At 36.1% G+C, this 27364-nt stretch overlaps 1 protein-coding gene across 1 annotated transcript in view; it reads left to right on the forward strand.

Annotated features, from left to right (window-relative positions):
• VWDE (von Willebrand factor D and EGF domains) overlaps positions 1-27364 on the forward strand; it is a 50249-nt gene that overhangs the window by 10209 nt on the left and 12676 nt on the right. The window contains 10 exon segments of the mRNA XM_060107707.1: positions 289-472; positions 1571-1672; positions 2959-3089; positions 3268-3347; positions 3916-3974; positions 4130-4625; positions 4627-5098; positions 7577-7713; positions 12790-12945; positions 13072-13183. Of these exon segments, the coding sequence (XP_059963690.1) occupies positions 289-472; positions 1571-1672; positions 2959-3089; positions 3268-3347; positions 3916-3974; positions 4130-4625; positions 4627-5098; positions 7577-7713; positions 12790-12945; positions 13072-13183 (1929 nt within the window).

The following is a 27364-nucleotide window of genomic DNA, read 5'->3' on the forward strand; positions in this document are numbered from 1 at the left end:
CTCAACAGCAATCAGCAATTTTGCCTGTCCAAATTAAATGAAAATAAAGTCCTTGAAGCTCAAATACCTCAAAAATACATTCTAAAGAGTTTGTTGATTGGCTTATTGTATTTATGGAAAGTGCATATTGTCATCTTTGTTTTACTAAGAGATCATGACATTTCAGATGGCCTTCATGTGCACTTGTAGGTTTATTTGCTCTGTTTTTATTTCAGTAGTCAGTTTTAATTGAGGGCTGAACTATGTCAATGAAGAAAATACATAACATCATCTGTCTTTCCATTCTAGCTCAGGAGTGCTCTCCTGGGGGACACCAGTTTCTTCAGAGCCCTTATAGAAGTGTCCATTTTGACTCCCTGCGCCTCCAGCAGTTAGCCATTCAAGACCTGATATGTGACCACTCCCTTTCTCCCCGATGGTATCTATTTCTCCTCTTTGACAGACCTACTAAGATGCCAACCAAATGTGTTGAGGTATCAACTCACTAATGTGAACTACACGTGCTTTTTCTTAAGTATTTTTTCATATAAGGATTGAATCTTGTTACAACCAATTTATTTCTCACGCTGCAATATTATTTTAATTTTGCATCAAGATTAAGTTAATCAAAGGGAGTATTCCAAGGTTCTCTATTCTGACAATAATAGTAATTGTTAATGTAATGTTCAACAGTCCACCAAGTGTTTTAACTTACAATATCTTATAGAAGACAGTCTGTCATCGTGATTTCCACCATATAATACAGAAAACATATTTTTAGGCGTAACACACCTAGAGTCACCTGGATAGCAGGTTAGATAGCCAAGTTTTGATCACAGGCTGTCACTCTCCAGGGCTCAGGTACTTAACCTCAGTAACTTTCAAACATTAAAACACTGCATATTTTAAGTGCTTCAGTTCTTGTCTGCTTAATAGAAGGATTATGTCTTAATAGAAGGCTCATTTTCCTTATCGATACCCACATTTTAAAAATTATGCAGAAGTGGGAATTATTTTCCTTTTTAGGTATGTAATGTAAAAAGAACTCAGGAAAGATGTCCAAATTTGGCTTCAAGTGAGGCTTTAACCTCATTTTTTTCCCAAATTGCCAGCCTGTTGGTCCATCACCAAATTTTGAGCAATCCTGTCTTCCTCCCGATTTTTGATGCCTCCTCTACTGTGCACTGACTTCTTACATATACTATTTCCAGAAATTTTTCAAGAAATCTCGAAGATCAGTTTATCTTTGTGCTGTATATTAAGATGACTTCAGATTGACTTGTCTTAGATGTATCAGCTATTTCATGAGTTAACTGATACTGAATTTCTCTTGTTCACAATACAAATGTAATAAATGGAATAAAGGTATTTTAATTGAAAAAGATTATATTAATTATGAGGGATGTACCCTTAAATTTACTATTCCATGAAGTTACTACTTCTTTTACGGTATGGGTACAAGTTATTAGATTTTTTTAAATGATTGATACTTTAATATTTTAAAGGTTGTGTAAAAGAAAACGCAAAGTTGATTTATCTACCATGTATGAAAAAAATTGGCTTTTCAACTTTTGTTTTCTCTGATCCAAAGGATGAACCACTGCACAACACAGGTCCCCATCTGCCTGTCTCTGAACGATTCAGAAACACTACCTCCACCTGGGGAGATCAAGCAATTGACAGCTTGTGCCAAATGGCAGGGTTTTTTGTTTGTTTGTTTATAGCACTTTATTTTCAGGTATAAACATGTTTTTGTTTTTTAAAAACTCCCTTCAGGGCTTCCCTGGTGGCACAGTGCTTGAGAGTCCGCCTGCCGATGCAGGGGACACGGGTTCGTGCCCCGGTCCGGGAAGATCCCACATGCCGCAGGGCGGCTGGGCCTGTGAGCCATGGCCGCTGAGCCTGCGCGTCCAGAGCCTGTGCTCCGCAACGGGAGACGCCACAACAGAAAGAGGCCCGCGTACCGCAAAAAACAAAAAACTCCCTTCAAAACATGTTCAGAAACAAGTTTTACATTAAACAAAGTTTATGCCATGTCTTAAGAAAAATATGCTTATAATTTGACAAAATGGGGTGAAAACACTGTCAAAAATCTCACTCTGAGGGCGAAAGGGGTAAGACACATCTACAAATATTTTTTTTAATGTTACAAAAGAACTTATTTACAAAACAGAAATAGACCCACAGACATAGAAAACAAACTTATGGTTACCAAAGGGGAAAGGAGGGAGATAAATTAGGAGTTTGGGATTGACATATACATAGTACTATATATAAAATAGGTAACTAACAAGGACCTACTGCACAGCATAGGGATCTATACTCAATATTTTGTAATAACCTATAAGGGAAAAGAATCTGGAAAAGAATAAATATATTTATAGATGTATAGCTGAATCACTTTGCTGTATGCCTGAAACTAACACAACATTGTGAATCAACTATACTTCCATTTAAAAAATAAATAAAAAATAAAATACCACATATCAATGATTGAAATTGTTCTCAATTGATAGAGGATTTGGAAAGAGTTGTCAACTTTAGGATATTGAGTCTTCCAATCCATTAATACAGTATGCTCCTCTACTTATTCAGATTTTCTTTAACATTGTTCATAAAGTTTCATAATTTTCGCCTTAAGGGTGTTTTATACCTTTTGTTTAATTTATTCCTATTTGTATTTTTATTGGCACTATTGTAAATACTATTTTTTAAAAAAATTTACTTCCTAACTGGTACTATTGTATAGAATTATAGTTGATTTTACATTGATTTTTGTACCTAGCAAACTTGCTAAATTCCCTGTAATTCTCTATATATTCTTTTGCATTTTCAACAGAGCCAATCTTATCATCAGAGAATAATAAAAGTTTATTTCTTCCTTTCAATCCTTATAAATTAAAAATTATTCTCACCTTACTATATTGGTTAGGGTTTCCAGGAAAATGTTGAATAGAAGGAGTGATTATAGCTATACACATGGCAGTTTTTGTTTAGCACTACAAAAGACTGCTGTCTTTTTCAAATCCCAGTGTCCATAAGAAATTGTGGCAAGTTTTTTGTGTACTTACTACAACTCACTCAGGGATGTATGGGATATTGTGCAGAAGGTAAGAAAATGTGTAATACACATGAACTGCTAGTGATGGAATTCTGTGTGTTGGTGTGTTCGTGCCATCCTCTGGATGGGATGTATGGAGCTAATGCAAATCTCAGTAAGAGATTTGGTTTGCTATTATTGCTAAAATGAGGCTAAATTTCTGGTTTAAATTGGCCAGATTTGTTCAGGGTTCTTTGCCAAGATGTTCAAATCCCCAAAAATATTTGTTAATGTGAAAGTATCAACAGTAAATATCAGCAGTGATAATGTATAGTGATACCATTTATCTACTAATAACACTCAAGAAGGACACTTCTCCTTTGTTGTATTCTTCCTCAAAGTCATAATCCCAGTCTAATCACGAGCAAATTCATATAAACCCAAATTGAGAAACATTCTACAAAATATGTGAATAGTACTATTCAAAAGTGTCAAAATCATGGAAAACCATGAAAGAGTAAGAAATTGTCAAAGATTGGAGAGGACTAAGGAAACACGAGTAATACATTATGAAGATATCCTGGATTGGATAACTGAAACAGAGAAGAACATTCATGGAAAACTGATAAAATCTGAACAGAGTCTTCAGTTTATTTAGGAGTAGAGTCCTAAAGTCAATTTCTTAGTTTTTTTTTGCTTTGTTTTGTTTTTTGCGGTACGCGGGCCCCCCACTGTCGTGGCCCCTCCTGTTGCGGAGCACAGGCTCCAGATGCGCAGGCTCAGCGGCCATGGCTCACGGGCCCAGCCGCTCCGTGGCATGTGGGATCTTCCCGGACCGGGGCACGAACCCGTGTCCCCTGCATCGGCAGGCAGACGCTCAACCACTGCGCCATCAGGGAAGCCCCAAAATTGAGCAAACTTTTAATAATTGTGTTGCTTTTATTAATGAATGGAGGTAAGAAAGTAACTTATTTTCGTTTGTTATTGTATTAATATTTGACTTAACATGAGTGGTGGGTGACTCAACGCTCTGCTTTTTTTTGCAACACGTTACTGAGAAAAAATTGTTCTTGTCCAAATTACTATTCTTTTCTGTTTTCCATCTGGAAGGATTTTACCAGGAAAAAGCATGTTTGACACAATGACAGTTTCTCTGCCATCACCTAGAAAACAGTCCTATTGTAGCTGCTCAATGGACACTACTTCACTGTATCCATCTTCTAATCATCTGTAAAGTGTTTCTCAATCAGAGATTGTTTCAGCTTGCAAAGACCCCAAACATGTCAAATTCACTTCCTTGATACCAGAGCTAGATGTCACCTCTGAATATATTAATTCAGAAGCTCCTGTCAGAGGAATAAACAAGCATACATCTTGAGAAAAAAATAATTTGGATTTCTTTCCTCAAGAAAAAAAGCATGTGAATCTAACCAATCTGGACTTAAATTTACAAAAACATCCTGGGAATGAAAAACAAGATGCATCAAAAACTTTGGACAAGGGGAAACCTACAAAGGACCAGGGTAATCACAGCCAAGAAACAAGGTGGGATCGACAAAACAGATGGAAACAGCAAAACTTCAGTGAGTTTCTTCCTTTGTTTGCTTTTTCAAAGTCTCAGCCAAAGTGACCTAGAAGAGTTTACTTACTTTTTCCCTGAGGACCACACTGAAGATGTCCACCAAGAGTTTGTCCCCACGTGGCCCACACCATCTGGCCACACCGAATACAGCACATCGGCACTATGTCAGCACACTCTTGCCAACTCCAGCATAGGAATGCACTGTCTTGCCTTTCTTGGCAAGAGACTAGACAGTGTGATAGAGATGTGTTTTAAGGATGTTCTCCTAAAAGATGATCTTAGCTGGGCAGAAGCAGGTGTGGCCCTTTTAGAAAATGAATGTAAAAAGAGGATTTTGGAAGAGGGGAAATATAACAGAGAAGAATACAGCAAGTCAATTAAAGACATTCTCTTGTCATTAAAATGCCCCAATTTATGCAGTGGCCATGGGCAGTGTATGGAATGGGGGTGTGCATGCTCCCCAAGCTTTAGTTCCTATGATTGCAGTGATTCACACGGTAAGTAAATACACTCCAACTTTGATCTTGTGTATGTTATTTAATTATGAAAATTTCTTTGTTCTTTTTTACCTTCAGTATCCTAACAGGCTTTATTCAGATTATATATGGAAAAGAACCCAAATTATATTAATCAATATGTTAATAATATTCCAAAACAGTCTCATCTTAGAATAAAAGCTGAAGGACTTATAATGGCCTATAAGACACAATGTGATCAGGCACACAATATCTCTTGAGACTCATCCCCTACTACTATCACCCTCACTCACTCCACTCCACCCACTTTGGTTTCTGTGCTGTTCCTTACAATACCAGTTCTCTTGACCTCAGGGCCTTTGCACATAGCTGATCCCTCTACTTGCAGAGGATAATCATTCTTCTAGAACTCAAATTTAGTATTTTTAAAGCACTGTTTATATTTTGCTAATTTTACTAATATGCTTAATTTTTTTCTCTAACCTACCTAAACGGTACAAATTATTTTGTCCCAATATATTAGATAAAGACATTTCAAAAAGTGAATTTGATTCTCTTAACTATTAAACCAGTAACTCCTGATTTTACTCCTACCACCACCAATCTGCCCCTTTCCATCTCAGTAAATGCAAACTTCATTCCTCTAATTGTTCACATTAAAAACTTGTAGTCACTTTGACTTTTCTTTTAATATCAAGCCTCATGCTTGATCCATTAGCAGCAAATCCAGCTCTAGCTTCAAAGAATTTCATATCTTTCCCTGCTATCAACTTAGTCCAAGCCACTATTCTCTCTCCCTGATTATAGATTCTCTCAAAGTTTATTCTCCATGCAGCAGCTAAAGTGATTCCTTTGAAATGTAAGTCAGATCGTATTACTCCCCTGCTTAAATCCCTCTGTTAGCTCCTCATCTCCTTCAGCATAAAATTGGCAGGCCCTACTATGGCCTAGAAGATTCTATGTAGTCTGAGACTCCTCTCTCACTGAATTCATCTACCATTGTCTCCATAGGTCATTACTTTCCAGAGTTCTCTAGTGGTTGCTTTGCTGTTCCTCAAAAAAGGCCAAGCCTGCTTCTACCTCAGGACATTTGCACTTACTGCTCCCTCTCACTGGCACATTCTACCACATATCTTCATGACTGACTTCCTTCTCTATTCAAATATCATATTATCATAGAATCCTTCCATCGTCATTCTAAATAGTTTTTCTCACACAACCCCATGGGCTTTAACTCCCTTAACATAGTTAATATTTCCCCATTACCTCAAAAACACTTACGTGATACACTTTATTTTTTCATTGGTTTATTTTTTTGTCCTCCCATATTAGAATGTAAGTTACATGAAGGCAGGGACTATTTTGTTCATTACTATATCTCCAATATTTGGAATAACACCAGAAAAATAGATGTTGCTCAGTAAACATTTGTTGAATATATGAAAGAATAATACGTGTTTTTTAAATTTTTCATAAATATTTTAGGGTTCTGAATACATGTAACAGGATTTATATCCTATTGCTATTAAAGTTATATTCATTTGGATTTTGCCACTACTTAGACAAAGGACTCAATTGTTTTTATACTGCATTTATCTATTTTGACCACCAGATCTTGCTCATAGAGATAATGAATGATCTTACCAAGACCAGAACCACAGAAATAACCATATGAAGGTCAGTTAACTCTGACTGATAAAATAAATTTTTTCTCCTATGACTGAGAAGTACACCTAAGATTATGGTAGCATGTAGGATAGCAATAATACACAAAAATATCAACAATACTTGGGACAACAGCATGCACAAATTTTTTTTTTTTTTTTTTGTGCGGTACGCGGGCCTCCCACTGTTGTGGCTTCTCCCATTGCGGAGCACAGGCTCCGGATGCGCAGGCTCAGCGGCCATGGCTCACAGACCCAGCCACTCCGTGGCACGTGGGATCTTCCCGGACCAGGGCATGAACCTGTGTCCCCTGCATCGGCAGGCGGACTCTCAACCACTGCGCCACCAGGGAAGCCCAGCATGCACAAATTTTGATAATTCTTTTCTAAAACAAATTAAGAATTTATTTTAAAAATTTTAATACATCACATTGCTAAGGACACTATATTATTACAAAAGCACTTTTTCTATAACCTATCTCTATGACATAAAGCAAAATGGTAAAACCAAAACATAGGCCATGGTAGGAGTACTTTGTTAGTACTCGCACTTATTTGGTATCAAATATTATTAAAAAATTAAATAAACCTGTATAGTTAGGCACTGGTAGTATCTGTAATGCTATTTCTATTGAGTTGAATAGTGGGTAACACTTCTTCTTTTAATACCAGATCACTCTTAACATGTAATAGTTTAATTAATGTACTAAATATTATTGGGGGTAGACTTTAAAATATTAGTTTATATACGCTTTTAATTTTGGCCTTGAAAACAATGAGTTTTTTTCTGGAATTAAAGCAAATATGTCCTATTTTTAAATCATTTTTTCCAAAGACAAGGTTCCTGAAATTATAGAACTTGAGAATGCTGGACTGTGTAATATTCAAAAATATAACTGTATGATGGTGAGAGTTTTTGGTCAACGCTTCAAAGAATCACCTTCAATTAAATGTGAAGTTACTAAACTGAAGGTATGTTAATTATAATGTTGCAAACAATTAAGTTTATGAGTTATTCAGATTAATTTTCTTAGATGAATTTGGAGTATCAATTAGCAACATAATCCCAAAGGATGTCATATCCTCAGAGAGCTGAACAGGAAAATTATTAAGTTGCTTAACCCTAAAGCTTCCCTATTTGCCAACTCTATTAAACTGTTTTATATAATTTTTTTTGTTTGTTTGTTTTTTGTTTTTTGTTTTTTTGTTTTTTTTTTTTTGCGGTATGCGGGCCTCTCACTGTTGTGGCCTCCCCCGTTGCGGAGCACAGGCTCCGGACGCGCAGGCTCCGGACGCGCAGGCTCAGCGGCCATGGCTCATGGGCCCAGCCGCTCCGCGGCATATGGGATCCTCCCAGACCGGGGCACGAACCCGTATCCCCTGCATCGGCAGGCGGACTCTCAACCACTTGCGCCACCAGGGAGGCCCGTTTTATATAATTTTTATTGAGGTATTGACTCACTATTTAAGCCATAATCAGAAATTAAAATAATATCAAACTTGATATATAAGCTTCTGTATTTATTGAAATGTAAAAACACAAAGAACGGAGGTCATTTTTATCTAAGACTCTGTGCATGAATTATAGGATTTAGAGATAGGAACAATTCCCTTTTACAAACCAAAAAGTTTGGACAAATTGTGCTCATCCTTTATATTTCCTTTACTATGGATTTCATATGGGAGAATTATCAAAAAAAATAGTGTTTTTCTTTCTGGAGACCACCAAAGACAGACAAGATCACTCAGTTTGAACTCTGGTGTATCAAATTACACCTTATTTTTTTTTTAACATCTTCATTGGAGTATAATTGCTTTACAATGGTGTGTTAGTTTCTGCTTTATAACAAAGTGAATCAGCTATACATATACATATATCCCCATATCTCTTCCCTCTTACGTCTCCCTCCTTCCCACCCCTCTAGGTGGTCACAGAGCACCGAGCTGATCTCCCTGTGCTATGCAGCTGCTTCCCACTGGCTATCTATTTTACGTTTGGTAGTGTATATATGTCCATGGCACTCTCTCACTTTGTCCCAGCTTACCCTTCCCCCTCCCCGTGTCCTCAAGTCCATTCTCTAGTAGGTCTGCGTCTTTATTCACGTCCTGCCCCTAGGTTCTTCATGACCATTTAAAAAAAATTTGATTCCATATATATGTGTTAGCATACGGTACTTTTCTCTTTCTCACTTACTTTACTCTGTATGACAGACTCTAGGTCCATCCACCTCACTACAAATAACTCAATTTCGTTTCTTTTTATGGCTGAGTAATGTTCCATTGTATATATGTGCCACATCTTCTTTACCCATTCGTCTGTCGATAGACACTTAGGTTGCTTCCATGTCCTGGCTATTGTAAATAGAGCTTCAATGAACATTGTGTACACCTTATTTTTGATGATTATTTATATGGTCTTCCTTCTCTTTATTTAAGTGGAATTTTATTTTAAGGAAAGCACTTTGAATTTAGAAAGTACTTATTACATGGATAAGATAAAAACTTACAACAGAAAATCGTATTTTGGCATTCTTTTTACCTTTTCTCTAAATTGATTCTGAGATTGAGAATTTAAGGAGGAAATAACTTTTGTTTGTGTCTTTATCAAATAGTTATACACAAGAATTATGTTTTTTTCCTGATTTTATGAGCAGAGCCTTTCTAAATGAGCCATGAAATATTCTAACCCCAATGAAATAAGACACATAATAGGAAATGTAATTTATATGTATTATTTCATTCACTTCAGTGTCGCTCAAGGGAGTTGTCATTACATTGTTCTTGGCAGAATAAACCATATGACATCACACTATAATTAAGCGATCTGACAAGAGAGAATTTTATAGGTTTATATTTTCTTGGAAAGTACATTTTTTTTTTTTTTTTTTTTTGCGGTATGCGGGCCTCTCACTGTTGTGGCCTCCCCCGTTGCGGAGCACAGGCTCCGGACGCACAGGCTCAGCGGCCATGGCTCACGGGCCCAGCCGCTCCGCGGCATATGGGATCCTCCCAGACCGGGGCACGAACCCGTATCCCCTGCATCGGCAGGCGGACTCTCAACCACTTGCGCCACCAGGGAGGCCCGGAAAGTACATTTTATTCTTACTTTCAGATATATATTTTCCTGTGATATTTTTTCTCATACTACTTCCCTCCTCCAAATAGCTTATCAATAAAGAGTACACTCTAGAATTCATTAACACTGTACAAAACTATAGAAAGGAAGAAAATATATTCACTAGCCAAAACAATCTTACATAGATTAACTATTTTCTTTCTCACCCCATTTAGAATGTTTATGTATTTTATTTGTAATACAATTAGGTTTATTTTTTAATATTTATATTCAGTTTTGAATTTCCTTCACACTCTGGATGATTTTAGTTATATACTTATTTGGAAGGTATGTGAAATATTATCATGGTTCTAACACTTGATGCCATACAACAGGTATACAACACAGAGAAATGTCACTGTCTTCTCATCCCTACCTCCCTCTTCCCATTACCCCTTCTTTGCATCCTATTCCCATCCATCCCCTGAAGGTATCCACTCTCATTATTTTCTAGTTTATCCTTACTGTGTTTCTTTTGCACAAAGGAGAAGGTAAATTCCTTCTTTTTTATACGAATACTAGCACATTACGTATGTGCTTTTCTACTTTTGCAGTAGTAATTTGCCAAGTTTTTAGCCAGAGCACCAACCACCCAATCATTTCCTTCACTCTCCCCAAAAGCTGCTAGGACTTTACAGAATCCAATTTTTAAACAACTTACTTCCAGGATTAAATCCAAGTTGTTATCCTAGAAACAAATGGCCCTTCATGATCCAGCTCTTGTCTGTTTTTGCAGGCTTGAACTTCCTGCATGTGCTCTAGGAAAATCCCATGCTATTTCATGCATTGCTGTCTTTTCACATAGTGTTCACTCCAGCCTTGCTAAATCGCACTCACTCTGTTTCTGCTCCCAGTGTCCAAATGGCAGGCTCCTTTTTTACTTTCAAGAGAAGTGCTGTCTTCTTTTTCAAAGCCTTCGTGACGGTGCTGGTTATACTTAGTGGCTTCTTTCTCTCTCATTACACCTTATTTGAATCTTGGTTATAGGAATAAGAAAATGTTTTATTTGTTTGTCTTTTCCTCTGTGATCTCTTTTCATCAGAATATCCTCAGTACATATAGATATTCCCAAAATATTGATGAATGGAAAAGAAATAGAACCCTGTTTATTCCTCATTTGGGGTAGGCTCTTCACACAGAGGGGTGGAAATAACCCCTAAATTCCCAGTCATTGCCTGGAGTCTTGTTTCTACACACAAAACCAAGGGACCCTGTATCCATCTAAATGTCGACATCATGACTACCCTGAGACATTGTTGTCATTCCCCTCTGCTAGAAGGGAACCACTGATATATCTGCTAGACCAGACTGTATACACTCCCTTAAGTATGGAGATTTGTTCTGGGGCTCACTCTTTCAGTAACATAGTTTCTACTAGCCACAGACTAGTGTGTTCTTGCCTTCCATTCTTTTTCCTGCTGACCTACAATATTGAAGCATCAGCACACTTACTATTTCCGAGCCACTGAAAGAATTACACAGTCATAAATTTTTTAAAGATCTGAATCTGAATTTTGGTAATAAGATACATCTTTTTAGTCTTCTGTGTAGTTATCAGTACCCAGACATTATCCTTGCTTTTCTTCTTTAGACAACAATGCATTTCAATACTGAAAAACAGTACTCAACGTTTAAATATGATATGCCATTGAGTTATTAAATAGGGTGAACTGGTTAGAATTTATTTAGTTTAAGTTACATAGATTCAATTGAACTAGTTTGAGCAAAAATGATATTTATTATGAGGATAATGCATTTTTCACAGAATCAGGATAGAATATGACTGCTGAATTCTCAGGAAAAAAAGCTTAAACTTGGGACTTGAACACCATGAAGACTCAGTTTGTCTACATTTGTGTGTGTGTGTGTGTGTGTGTGTGTGTATCTGTCTGTCACGGTTCTGCTTTTCTCTGTTTGTGGGCTTCATTTTTCCCTTTCACTAGATATTAGCTTTCTCCACATAGTGAAAAACGTGGCCATCAACAGCTCCATAACTTTTTTTAAAATAAATTTATTTTTATTTTTGGCTGTGTTGGGTCTTCGTTGCTGTGCTCTAGTTGCGGTGAGCAGGGGCTACTCTTTGTTGTGGTGCACGTGCTTCTCATCACGGTGGCTTCTCTTGTTGCAGAGCACGGGCTCTAGGTGCATGGGCTTCAGTAGTTGTGGCACACAGACTCAGTAGTTGTGGCTCACGGGCTCTAGAGCGCAGGCTCAGTAGTTGTGGTGCATGGGCTTAGCTGCTCCGCGGCATGTGGGATCTTCCTGGACCAGGGCTCGAACCCGTGTCCCCTGCATTGGCAGGCGGATTCTTAACCACTGTGCCACCAGGGAATCCCAGCTCCATAGCTTTTGATCTTGCAACTCAGTCCACCATAGGCAGAATGGCTCAACATCCCCTCTGATACAAAGTTAAGATATCCGAAGTAACTGAAGCATTGGCATAGCTTAGGTTCCACCCCTGGACCAGTCAAATGTAGTCAGGAAGGTGGGTCATATAAGAACATGAGAGGTCCTGTGAGAACCATGTATATGGAGGTAGAAAGCGTGGTTTCAAATAGAAGGTGGGATCTGGAGAAATGAAGGATTTTCTGGGTAGAAAATCAGTCTGCTATGTGTCAACTACATATATGTTTCTTCTTGCTACAAAAGTCATTACTAGTGACCTATTATATAAGGCCAATATTGGTAACTTAGTTGATTTGAACTCACAAAAAATGCGTGAGTCATTAGAAGCAGTTTACATCAAATTAGGATGCATATGATTTTCATTATTCTGAATAAAACTCACTATCAATGTCACTTTTATTTGTTCATTATATATTCCATTATACCAGGCACATAGTTTAAAATTTATATTTTGATTATATGTAATTCACTAGTAAAGCATTTCCATGATCTAACAGAGGTTAACTGCTTTCTCATTATGCTTTCAGTATAATAGCAGTAAATGTGCCCTTGGAGAAACCATCTAGGCACATACTGTTTTTCAAAATAGCAGAACTGTTGATTGTCAGCTGCCCGCTGATGTTCAGCAGTCTGGTACCATGGATCTGATGGGTGAGAAACCAATCGTGAAGTAGCAAATAAAGGTAAAAAAGAAAAGATATCCTCATATTTACAAACAAAGTAAACACTTATATATTAAAATTTCATAATGTATTTACAAAACTACTTAGAACAAATTATCTTATTATAGAACTGCATACATCTTACAGGTATCTAATGATGGTTATATGTTGTTCAGTAATCCCCAACTAATGATCATACATGATGGGGCTTGTCAAAGTCGTGGTCTCTATGAAGAGGACTCATGTACTATAAAGGTATGTATCTTTTCAGTTATTTTCACATTTACATAATAGGTTTTCTTTCATTTCCCATGCTGCTGGCATAATAATGCAGGTTTTCACTTTCATATCAGAAATACTAATAGAGAAAAGCCTTCCTCAAGCTTATGCAAGGTTAATCAAAATTGTTCCTCTGCCCATAACTCTTGTTGAAATGGCAAAGAAGAGTTTCTACCTTTAAATTTTTGAAGTGGCAGGTGGTTTACTCCTAAAAAATCAAAAGAGGAGGTTCAGATTGAGTTTTTATTCCTACATACATTTTTTAGATAGTAATAGTGACTTTCCAATAAAATATCGCTTTATGTTTACTTAATCTTCTTTGTGGCAAGTGACATGCATTTAGATAGAGTTTGTGAAATGTGTGAGGCTAACACTTTTTTTTTTTTTTTTTTTTTTTGGTACGCGGGCCTCTCACTGCTGTGGCCTCTCCCGTTGCGGAGCACAGGCTCCGGACACGCAGGCTCAGTGGCCATGGCTCACGGGCCCAGCCGCTCCGCAGCATGTGGGGTCTTCCCGGACCGGGGCACGAACCCGTGTCCCCTGCATCGGCAGGCGGACTCTCAACCACTGCGCCACCAGGGAAGCCCTTAAAGCTATGTTAAAGGCCGAAGAAACTAATAAATACAGACTGGTCTTAATTGTTAGAGAAAAGCAAAGAAGAAATCCAGATAATCAAAAATTTACTTTGAAATGTGATTTGATATTTACATATTGAAACGATGTTTCTGATATTCCTGACATTCACAATATTTAATAAACTGAATATTTTCCCAGTCCTTACTGTGATGGTGTCTTTATCATCAGGGATCAGTCAGCATAACAGAAGCCATTTGATGTATCCAGACATAAAGTGTTAATGCGGAATTAGGGACTCTCAGGACTGTTGGAAGAGCTGGGGTAGAGATGGGGGAGGATAGGGTAGAGGTCAGTAAAGCAGCTGCTGAAGGTCAGAGATTGAGAATGAAGATGTCAGCCTGTTTCCAAGCATCTAGCTGCAAACATCTCTGAAAAAATAATGGCTTCCTATTCATTTCCATCTTCTCACTCTCTAGAAAGTTTTTTTCACTGGTGAACTCTAACCCAGAACCACACAGAGAAGGGGACTCTGGAAAATGTAGACCCTAGCCTTAGAAGGAAGTGACAGTGGTGCCAAAGGGATGAAAGTGAGCTGACACAAGACATACTAAAAGTTCTGCATCTTATTGCTTTGGACTGTATTCCACAGATAGAGCTATTACTTTTCACTGATAAAAACACCATATTTAGTTTCATCTGTTTATTTTTCACCTCTACTCTTTCTGCTGCTCCGACCTGTACCATTTCTGGACAGAGGGGAAGAAATAATGTAATTGGGTGTTTTCTGTTTTTTTTTTTAAAGATTTCTTTTTTAAAAATAATTAATTAATTAATTAATTTATGGCTGTGCTGGCTCTTCGTTTCTGTGCGAGGGCTTCCTCTAGTTGCGGCAAGTGGGGGCCACTCCTCATCGCAGTGCGCAGGCCTCTGACTATCGCGGCCTTTCTTGTTGTGGAGCACAGGCTCCGGACGCGCAGGCTCAGTAATTGTGGCTCACGGGGCTAGCCGCTCCGCGGCATGTGGGATCCTCCCAGACCAGGGCTCGAAACCGCGTCCCGTTCATTGGCAGGCAGATTCTCAACCACTGCACCACCAGGGAAGCCCTGTAATTGGGTGTTTTAAAAGACTTACTTAGTCTTTGTGTTTACGTGAAAATGTCTCTTATTTATCCGTTCTTTCAGTACTGTGATCTGTTTTGGTGCAGAAGCAAGAGAGAAACTATCACAAAATCAAATCCTTCTATAAATATCAAAAGAGAATTGGATGCTTAATAAAAGAAAATTTGAATGACATTATTGCTGAGGAAGTGGGAATGTCAACAGGGAATATACTTAATTGAAAGATCTGTCTCAGAGATGAAAATAATTATACGTTAACTAGAGTTATAAAACTTCCTTTTCTCTACTATCTTATATTTGACCTCAAACTTTTCATTATCTTTTTCAAAAAACATTTTAATTTGAACATGCCTATTTTAAATCATGTAAGTTTACAAAACGCATTTTGTTCTTTTAAGTGGAAAGACTAAGCATTTCTAAGCCATGTCTAAAATTATAAGATAAAGTAAGACATTATTAGAATAAAATTATTGCTAACTTTGATAAGAATCTTTTTAAGTAATAGCATTCAATGTCACAATTAAAGGGATTTTATCATTTCATATTTGCTGAAAGGTAGTTTTAAAGAATCATTTAAGAGAATATAACATGTTTTACTATGTTTTATTTTATTACCAAAAATACAGAAATATAAATGCAAAATAAACCTTTGACAATTAGTGTGTGCTTAAATTTTTAAGCTGCTGTGAAAATATGAATACTAGAAAGAAAAAAGTACTCTAGATAAAAGTGAATACTTTTTTAAAGTTAATAATTAGAATTGAAATTCCTACGAAAATAGTTAAATGAAATAGCTATAATTTTTAAACTGTTTCTGCCTCCTTTGCTGAGTATACAACATTGCAATTTTATTAGTAGTTTTATTAAGTTAATCTTCGGTGTACACTTTTTATGGTTAAGAAGTTATAATAGCTCAAGGATTTATTCTGAAATGTCTAAACCAATACTTTAAAATCTTCATAAATATTTCCTAGATCCACACTAAGAATCCCAAGCTACAATTAAAATATTAATCAGTAGACTATGCATTTATAATAGATTTAATGGACCTGAATATGCTAATAATGAAGAAATGTTATGGTTTACAGTTTACAGATTTTATATAAAAGCACTCCTTATGAAAGCTAATGACTCGTGCAAATGGAAGTAATGTTTTAGAAATATAATGTGAGTTTTGAAAAACAAGTAATTTGATAAATTTATGAAGAAATTTAATTTTTTCTTACTTCTTGGCTATATTTTCACATCTATTGAAATTTTTTTTAACCAAAATCTATTTGGAAAATATTTTGAAGATAATGAGTGTTCAAGATTTTAAGCAAAAGTACTTTAAAATGTGTAACTTTCAATGTTTACCTTTTAAGTCATTTTCCAAAAAAGAATTCAGGTCTTAAACCTTGTTTAATATACTTGGCTATTTTGTGTTTATTCATGTTAACATTTAAATGAAATGTTTGAGTTATCAAATATTCTTATTCTTTCTTTGGCCCTCTAGTGTTGGGAAGACCTAGGTTTTAATTCAACCCCAAATCTTCATTCCACATCTTCCCAGTTATAGGGACTTGCAGAGAGAGATTTACCTCCCTCTATATTTAATTCCTTCATTTGTAAGATAGGAATAAATAATACTTACTTAAGAGGATTACTGGGTAAATTTAAATTAAAAATGAGATAATTATAAATAATTTTTCACAATGACTGTCATCTAATAAATGCCCAGTGCATGGGTTTTATTATATGTTTTTTTGTTGCTAGAAATGAATCTGTGGGACCAGCTGAGGAAAAGATTACAGGTAGACTTCCCCTATTTTATGTTTTCCAATGATTACTGTATATTGGTGTTTCTTGTTCCCTGATTAAAGAATTTATTTTTAAAAAGCATTGATTAAACAATATGTACGTTAAAAGCAATATAAAATAAGTGAATGCAAATTTTAAATCAACTCTGGCAAACAGTTATTCAGAACCAGCCTAAAAAGGCTAAAAGTGGCAGGCATATAATGACTAAAATTTGTGAACTCCATGTGTGCCAAGCTGATTCTAAGCTGTTTGCCAGGGTTAAGCTGATAACACCTCCTATTTATTTCTTAAATAGCAACTATGGATGCTCCGTGAGAATAAAAGAAAGGGGAGACAAACTAGATGACATTTCAATTTATATTTTATTTTGTAAGGACAGTCTTGTCCATCATTGTGAAAACAATTTCAAACTCAGCTGTAAAGTTTTTAAAAATTGTTTCTACTGCCAGATGAAATTAGCAGAGTTTTGCCTGCAGATGGTGCTAGATCCTCAGTTCCCAGGTAACACGCAAGAAGTGCAAAATGACCATTTAGTAAGAGAGCACATTAAATATTTAATGCAAATGACATTTTTCAAAAACAAATTCTTCACTAACACAACAGTCTTTCTTGTGAGCCTAGAAGTCTTCCTTACACCTAGTGATTAATCAATAATTACAGCCACTTGGCTGACTGCAGTTAACAATTCCCATTGTGCTAGTAAGGGATGAGTTGCATTTGAAGATTTGGTGACTTAATCTCTATGAGATTTAAATTGCTGTGAGAAGTATTAAAGTAAGCAGAAAACCTTTTGTTTTTCACACAAACATTAAACTTGTAAAATTCTAGCAATTAAAATAGCCAGTATTTTCAGATATTTCAAAATTATACCTCTTTTTTTTTCCTGTTACTGACAAATAATCATAAGTGGATATGTAGCACACCCTGAGGGAAAAAAAAGGCTTTGTAAAGGATAATGGATATTCTCCTTCTTGGAACCATAATTTTATCTGACGTAAGTAGGGTCCCCCCAGTTATATGTCTTACATATGACAATACCTAGCAAGTCACTGACTTGAGACACTAGGCACTTGAGAAAAGTATTAAGACCTACTGAACACAATCATTATAGTGAGAATAATTCCACTTAATTTCCCAATTCCCTCAGATAGACAGAAATATAAATAGATCAAACATACATAGGGCTTCCCTGGTGGCACAGTGGTTGAGAGTCCGCCTGCTGATGCAGGGGACACGGGTTCGTGCCCCGGTCCGGGAAGATCCCGCGTGCCGCGGAGCGGCTGGGCCCATGAGCCGTGGCCGCTGAGCCTGCGCGTCCGGAGCCTGTGCTCCGCAACGGGAGGGGCCCCGACAGTGAGAGGCCCACGCATCGCAAAAAAAAAAAACCAAAAAAACCCCAACACATACATAGATTCTGATATCAAACTTAAATCTTGCTCACCAAGGAATTGTGGTACTTGCTAGCGTGGCCAAGAGATACTGATATGGTCTAATTTAGATTCTCATTCTAAGATCTCAGGATCTTCATTTGCATTTCCTTTACTGCTTTGTTTCAGTGCTGCCTGAGCTGGGATGCTCCTCTCTTGGCTGAGGGCTCTGATTATGAATCAGAGGAAATTCTTAGGTAGGATTTGCTTTTCCATGGCTCCAAGTTGTGTTTTTAGCCACCAAGACCTGTCATTCATTTCTAGGCAAGATCTTGATGATGCCTCCTATGTTAGTTTATTGAGCAGGCAAGCTGCAGGATGCCTCATCCCGATACTCTGACCTCTTCATGGCCACATCAGTGTCCTCTGCTGGTGCATTCTCATGATGATTTGCAATTTCTGAGGACTCAGGAAATAAACAGGGCTTTTTTTTTTTTTTTCTTTCAAATCCTTTCTTGTGATAATAGTAAATTCTTTCTTTGGAGTTGACCCGAAACCTATCTTCCCACAGCAAAGATTCAAGACATTTTCAGTGTAACGCCATCAACATTCCCTGACTGCGGCATTACAAAGTGAAATAAATAAAGCATCAGAGATGCTGTGTAGAGTGTGACCACTTCATTTCCTACACAGCAGCCTACAAAGAAGAGTAGCATGGCTCAACCCAAGAAAAAAATCACAAGGCAGCAGCAGAGCTTGGTGAAAAATGTGGGCACCTTCTCAGAGAAAATGCATCATGTCTCACATGAGTGACAGAAAAATATTTTGAAAAATATTTTAGTTTTCTTTTTCTCCCAATAAAAGAAGAAACAGCTGTAGGAAATGGAAATTGACCTTACCAGAACATAAAACCTGAACTGCTCATTTTGAGGGTTGGCATACAGCTGTGTGCTGGGCTCTGAAGAGCAGAAGTGGGATTCTTCTAGAGCCATATGGTTGAATCAAGAAGGGCAAAGGGTTAGAGCAGACAGAAGGCAGTTTACAGGTAATGACAAAGTCCTGAAGCATAATATATTCTAAAATGCTTCCAGTCTTAGATTCACATTAAAAAGGAGGAGGCTGCCAAGAAATACACTAATGTGTTTTTTTCCTGAAGTGAGGGAACAAAGATCCCAAAAGCACTACCTGTCAGCTCTGCTTAGGTGACCTTACCTTCCAGTCACTGTTAAACCAAAGAATTAAGAGAGAATCCTTCATGAAGAACATAGGGGTAAGACAGGAAAAAAAAAAAGAGAGAGAATCCTATTTCTAATTGTTTTGAACATCATGATAGTCTTCCAAATGAATACCTACTGAGTTTCCACTAAAACACAAAAATCCTTTATTAACCCATATAGGCAGGCTGATTACAGGCTCTGCCAATCTGTATTACTAAGCACTAACTAACCTATTGAGACAACTTGCTAGAAAGAGAGTTGTTTCATTCCCCATCCCTCAGGGAAAACTAAACTGACAAGCATGGTTGAAACCAAGATGGATAAGCAGTTTGTAGCTTCTGATATAATTCTCATGCTGAAAATACATATGTGAGATTTTAACTAATTAGGCCTCAAGCTCTTTGCAAAAGCCACATTGCAATTAATTAAGATGCTACTCATTATTTTTCAAAACACAAATTCTTTATCATAATTTACAAAACTGTCAGAGAAAACATTCACACTATCATATTATAGTTTTTATGCTAAAAGAGATAAAATATTTAAGATGAACTTTGTTATTTTTAAGCTGTTCATTTCAGTTGAACTTGGCATACTATTATGAACACTTTAGCTAACATGTAATTATAACTGAATTAACAACTGAAAATTAAAATCAAGATTTGTAATCTTTCATTGAGACCCAAATTTAAAGAATTATCACACCCACTATTAAAAGCAGTGCTATGAGGGACTTCCCTGGTAGTACAGTGTTTAAGAATCCGCCTGCCAATGCAGGGGACACAGGTTCAAGCCCTGGTCCAGGAAGATCCCACATGCCACAGAGGAACTAAGCCTGTGCACCAGAACTACTGAGCCTGCACTCTAGAGCCCACGAGCCACAACTACTGAGCCTGCATGCCACAACTACTGAGCCTGCATGCCACAACTACCGAAGCCTGTGCACCTAGAGCCCATGTTCCACAACAAGAGAAGCCACCGTAACGAGAAGCCCGCACACGGCAACGAAGAGTAGCCCCCGCTCTCTGCAACTAGAGAAAGCCTGCGCACTGCAACAAAGACCCAACAAAGCCAAAAATAAATAAATAAATATTTTTTTTAAAAAAAAGAGCAGTGGTGTGAAATGGGACCTGTCGGTGGAAATCCTGAAAGATACAATTAAGGGAACACACAAAAATTTTAAATAATAACCTCTGATATATTACTCTTTTAATAATTTATTTTAATTAGTAGAATAATAATTCTACTGCCAAAAATGTTTATTGCGGCAGTTTCTAATACTAAAAAATAAATAAAATATTTTAAGTGAGCATCAATAGGAAAAGAGTTGTTATTATACATCCAGCTATGAAATTTCTATAGACCATATAAAAGAGTAAGTCATGCAGAACTTTATATCTTTTAAAGATGGCTATGTTATATTAAATGAAAAACATGAAAAGGCAAATTTTTAGACAATAATTATACTACACTCTCATTTTAAAATGTGTATGTGTTTGCATGCACGCATTTTTTTAATAATAGAAAATTTCTATAAAGACAGATATCAAATTTTTAAAATTGGTTACCTTAGGAAAGTATGATTAAGAGCTGAGCGGTGATATATGTGGATTTTAATTATTACTTCTTATATATATTTGTATTGCTTAAAATTTTTATAGTGATCTTAAATTATTTTTGTAATGTATATTTTTGCAGAATCTTCGATTAGCCTCAAACAATGCAGCTCTCTAGAAATACCAAGTAAGAGACATTCAGAATAATACATATGAATTGAAAATCAAAGAACCACTGCATAGTTTATCTTAACTGCAAAGGAGCAATAAAAATTAATTCAAAATTTAATATGTTATTTGTAGAACATTTTAGTTGCGGTACTTATACTCTTTTCACAGTAAAAGATTTTCCTGATTATTGCATATGTATTTAAGTTGGAAACTGTTGTATTTAAATTAAGGAGAATGGTTTACAGTCCCATGAGAGTTATCATAAGATTAAAACTAATTGCTCAGAATTTTCATCTGAGGCCAAACTGGACAGGTAATCAGTCATAAGCTAATGTTATTAGCTTGATTCATGTGATCAAACTCTATTTCTGATAATATGAGGCAAGGGGGTGGGCAGGAAAGAAATATGCTACATATAAAAATGATGGAACCAAGTTCTTCTGTTTGCATTAGTTCTAACATTTAGAGGTCACATTTACAGCAAAGTCTTGAGTTTACTACCTGAATAATTCAAGCAAAAAGCTCACATTTGCCTAAATTCATGGGAGCAAAAAACCACAAAATATTTTTTCTATTTATAAGCTTGTAGAGTGCCTTTTATGTGAAAGTTTTGGAGGCTTATGTGAATTAACTATAGTTTAAAATGAATTAATGAACATTTTACTTTAAAGATAGAATTAAAATGCACTATCCAATGTATATATATAATGTGAGGTATGGAGGAATGAAGCAAACTTCCCCAAAGACTCATAAATCAGATAAAATGCAATGGTTAATTTTCAGTAGAATCTAAACTTATCAAGGGTCAGTCTTGACTAGGTACAGAGTTGTTTTGTTTCAGAAAATGACCACTTTCTTTTTGAAAAAAAATGTGATATTTGATACATACAAAAGAAAATGGCACTATATCTCTAAAGTTATAAAACATACCAAAATGGACACATACAATTCAATCATTCAATTCAGAAATATGCCAATGCCAACACAGTTGCACCAGTTTCTATGCTCCTCTTATAATCCTGCTTCTCCCCACTCCAACCTACTGTCCTGTATTATGTGTTTACAACCTGCACTAGACAACCTCTAAGATGGTCCCCAATAATCACCACATCCTGATATTCACACCCTTATGAAATCCCCTTCTTTTGAGGGTGGGCTGAACTTAGTGATTCACTTCTAACAAATAGAATATGACAGAAGGAATGGCTGTCTCTTCTAAAATTAGGTTATAAAGTAACTAGCTTCTCTCCCCACTCCCCCTTCTCTCTTTCCTCCCACTCTCCTTCTCATTCTGCCTCTCTTAGTCTTTGAGGAGGGCCAGTTACCTTCCTATCAGTTTGCCCATGAGAAGGCTTATACAGCAAAGAACTGAGGGAGGCCACCAGCCAAACAGCCAGGAAGAACTGAGGCCCTCAGTCCAAAAACCCAGGAGGAACTGAATCTTGATAAAAACTAGGCATGATTTTGGAGTGGATCATCCCCAAGTCAAGCCTTGAGATGAGACCATCATCCTCACTGAAACCTCAAAAGACACCATGAGCCAGAGCACTCAGTTAAACCATACCTGAATTCCTGACCCACAGGAAATGTGATATAAAATCATGTTTTTTTGAACCACTATGTTTTAGAATAATTTGTTAGTCAGCAGCAGATACCAAATGTATTATCCTTGCCTTTAAAAAGTTTTGATAAAGAGCACAGAGTGTATTAATTTCTGTTAAATCACTTTTAAATTGTGTTGTTCAATTCTTCATCTTGCGAATTTTTCACCTGCTTAATCTTCTAATAATTTAGAAATTGAAATCTCTTTTTATCATCTTTTTTATTTGTCTAGTTCTCCCTGTAGTTTTATCAAATTTCCCTTTATATACTTGAGGCCATTAAAAGTTTCTAGTATACTAAGCCTTTTATTAGGTGGATAGACTCTGGGAACAAATTGGCTTCTGGATTTCAATCCTAATCTTATTCCTTACGATCTGTCTGATGTTAAGCAAATTATTTAACTTCCATCCCTCCATTTCCTCACCTAAAAAATGGAAACATAAATACTGCCTACCTGTTGGATTTAAATGAGGTTTAAACAAGTTAATACTTACATGCATACAACAGTAGTTGATATACAGCTATTGGTAAATCACCATATGTTCTGACTTCTTTATCCCTAATAATGCTTTTTGCTTAACAGTTATTGAAGGCTACTTAAAAATTATTTTGAAAACTACCCCATCTTTTTAAAAATTTTTCCTGAAAAAAAATATATTTTCCTGACTAATCTTTTTCTATTGTAACCTTCAATGTTTCTGTCTCCTTAGGTTTTATGTGTGCTTCTGGAATTCAATGTAAGGCTGATTTTTTTTTTTAAAAAAACCAGTCATTCTACCTTTCAACTGGAAAGAATTAAGTGTATCGTGAATTATAAATATTTTGACTTATTTCTAGCAGTTTGGGTTTTGCTAGTTCCACTTTTGCTATTTTTTCTCCATTCATGCTTTCTCTTGGATTGATTGAAATGCTATATTTGTTTGGTTCTTGGTACGTCTTTTCTCTTTAACTGGCTTGGGAATAACACATATTATATTTTAATCTTTATGATTATTATCTTCAAGATTCTCAACTGATGAACAGAATATGTCACTCTTCACTCTTATTTCAAAAAATATAACTTTGGGCTTCCCTGGTGGCGCGGTAGTTGAGAGTCCGTCTGCCAATGCAGGGGACACGGGTTCGTGTCCCGGTCCGGGAAGATCCCACATGCTGCGGAGCGGCTGGGCCCGTGAGCCATGGCTGCTGAGCCTGCGCGTCCGGAGCCTGTGCTCCACAATGGGAGAGGCCACAACTGTGAGAGGCCCGTGTACCACACACAAAAAAAAAAAATATATATATATATATATAACTTTTTCAACAGTTTGATTCCTGTCAAACTCCTTCCAAGCTACATGCTATTGTTTAATTTTATCTTCTTTTATACTCTAATTTAGAAATTATTACTATTACTTTATGAAGACAACATCTGATTAAATTTAGTTAAATGTTTACCAATTTGCTTTCCATTCTTTCTTGCTGCTTAACCTTCTTTTTGGAATCAATTTTTTCCTCCTAAAGTATGTTCATTCTGAAGTTCCTATAGTGAATTTCTATTGATGGTAAATATTGTTTTTATCTTAAAGTATTATTATGATTCCCTCATACATGAAAACAGTTTTGCTGGATACTTAATTTTAGCTTTATAGTTATTTTCTTTCTATACATTTAAGCTATTATTTCACTGTTCTTAAAATTTTTGTTACCAACCTAATTGTTATAACTCTTTTATTCTGGTTCTTTTCCAGAGAGCAATTCTCTTTTTATTTATTCTGCAGTTTGACTACAAGGTATCTGAATGTCAGTTTATTTTTAATTTATACTGCTCAATAATTATTGCGTTTCTTGTAGCTATGGTTTCATCCTATACCTACTCATAAGGTTGTTACAAGGATTAATTTAATGAAAGTCAAGTGCTGTGAACAATACCCTGCACATAGTAGATACTATGTATGTGTTTTCTATTGTTATTGAATAATGATTACTTTTATTATCTTCTCCTTTAATATTTCCACCACTCCCCCATTATTTGTATTCTTTCCTCTAGGACACCCATTAGGAATATAAAACACTTTTCCATTCCAATCTTCATGTCAGTTAACTAATCTTGCCTATTTTCCAAATCCTTGTTTCTCTATGCTACTCAGTAATTTCCTCAGACCTACCTCTAAATCACTAATTATCTTTTAAGTTTTGTCTAATCTGCTATTTAATCCATCTCTGCCTGACTCTGTGCCCTGCTTTTGTTCTTTACAGTGTCCCACCTAGGCTCCCTGCCCTATAGTTTCTGATGGAGCCAGGACAAGGGGAGTCATCAGCAGCAGATCTAAGTTCAAGAGGAGGGAGATGTCAGGGTATTTAGTACCCCCTTGTCTCCCTGTGTTATCATAACACTTGCATTTTAAGAGAGTTAACATTTTACTTCATTGTGAAGGTGGCATTTATTCTTGATATATGAAAGACACAAAAACACACAGGGTGTTTTTTTCTGAAAGCCTGAATCGCATTCTTCAGAATCATGACCATTCCCAAATGAACCAGGAAAAACAAATCATTTTTGCATCACCTGAATATTGCCATGCCCATCATCACTGAGTGTTTTATGTGAAATTGCTTCAAGAATGTTAAAGATAAATAAGCAAATCCTTTTCCACTGTAAATAAGAGAGGCAGAGCAATCCTCTTTAGATGTAGCACATGTGCTAACAGAATGGGAATTGTTGAAAGAAGATGGAGAATCTGATTACAAGAAAGAAATTTAGAGATTTGGCATAATGTGATCTAAAGCTTTCAGAAAAGGAAAAAATAAAGACTGTCAAAAAGTGAATTTATGAGCTAACATTTTTTTTCTTCTGACATAAAAGATGGACGATAATCATAAAAATGCTTTGCTACTTTTCTATATATCTTATTACTTGTTTACATGCAAATACTACAATATTAATGACATACATAAGGTAGAAAGATTGTGAGTTAACTTCTAAATTTAAGAAGGAAGAACAGAATTTTTAAAATTAAGGAAACGAATTACATACTGTACACAAAAACTACTGCATTAGATAAAACTTCTTCACCCCCATCTATATTTTACAAATATTCCCTGACCACCTAAATTTAATAAGCCTGAGAATGGGCACTGCCATAGTCCAGGCTCATTTTTAGTTTCCCTGCAAAGTTCAATGGAATTGAAGCATGTGTATATCATTTCCAGAGCATCTTTCCTCATGCTCAACACCCCTATTTTGAGTTAGTAGCAGGAAATCTTAACCAACTCCTCAGTTCTGTCCAATGATCATTTTACTAATCCTAACCTGTACTATGACATAGTCTTGCCAAGGTTCTTGATATGATAAATAACTAGGTCAGTTTGGCCACTCCAAAGCACTGCTAACCATTCTCGAGCTTCCCAAGACCAAAAACCATCCAGAGCTCATTCTTGAGCATTCCACCTGACCTAACTATGCTTTTAACCATGCTGTAATGACAGAAATAAAATAGTAATGAATACTAGGATGACAACTGTTTGCCTTGATATGCATGCATCTAGTTATTAGGTCAAGGATATTTTATTACCTGTGTAAAGGAAATTAACTATCATATTTCAGCACATATAAAGCACAGTTCAACTACTAAAGTATAAAACATGTAAATCAGAAAAAAAAATCTAATGAGATCTGGTCTCTCACAATTCAAGAGGCTAAAAAGCACTGGTGTTCATGCTTTGGAGTTGGCAAATTAAGCTTGTCTCAGAAGTGTTAGATTTATCTAAAGAGAAACCCTAAATTCGAGGAAAGCATCAGTGTATTTCTTTTTAAAAGATGACATTTAAATGAAGGTTTGCTTCAAGCCAATAAAGATGTACATTGTATGTCTTGAAAGTGCTGAAGACATGGCAAGTATGAATATTTCTAAAACCAAAACCAATTTATTCTAATTTTATATAACTTGATAGAGTAAAACATCAAAGAGGAAATGTGAAACAGCACTCTCTGTGTTGCTGAAAGTTAGACAGGGAAAACAATGAACAAATGTATCTGTCTTGAAAAATGTATAACTGGACTCAGCAAACTAGATACTTTTTATCAATTATTAAGGATGCATGTGAAGGGAATTTTTCAGCATACTTTCCTTCTCCCCTCTACCTTATAGTTTTAAAGGTTCTTTGTTCCTTTGATTTATTGTCCTGTTTGTGCATTCCAGCCCCAGAGTCATAGTTAAGGGGACAGCTAAAATTAAGGGACTAAGGAGTAGTCTGTCAATCTTTGCCCCTTGGGTGGAAGGCTGCTATAAAGCAAATGAAAAATGAAGCCTCATTAAGAATAAATTGTAGGTTTTGAGTATGTTCCTTTATTCTCAAAATGGGTTTTCTTTTTTGAGAATCGTCTCTTTCCATTTGAATTCGCTTGTATTATAAGCTGATTGTGGCATTCTGTTTTCATCTGAGTCTGCCCAGATGTTCCTTCCATTTACAGGAAAAAAAAATTCTACTTCTAATACAAAGTTCTGTATTTTTAAGTCCCATCTGATGAGTTAGGTTTCAAAGTCCTAGTAAATTTTTCAGAAACTTAAGACTTTTTTTGTTTTAATCTGCACTTTGCTTTCTAATTTGAAAAGAGCTTTTACTGACTTTTTTGTTTTATTTTTTTATTTGTTTTTACAGTTTTCTCACATTTTGCCAATCAGCTAAGTTTTACATTTCAAAGCAGCATCTTCATGTAAAAGTCGTAATCTGACTATCACTCAGTTTTGAAATATATCAATAGCTTTATTTTCACT

The sequence above is a fragment of the Mesoplodon densirostris genome, chromosome 9, assembly GCF_025265405.1.
Source record: "Mesoplodon densirostris isolate mMesDen1 chromosome 9, mMesDen1 primary haplotype, whole genome shotgun sequence".
Taxonomy (NCBI): Eukaryota; Metazoa; Chordata; class Mammalia; order Artiodactyla; family Ziphiidae; genus Mesoplodon; species Mesoplodon densirostris.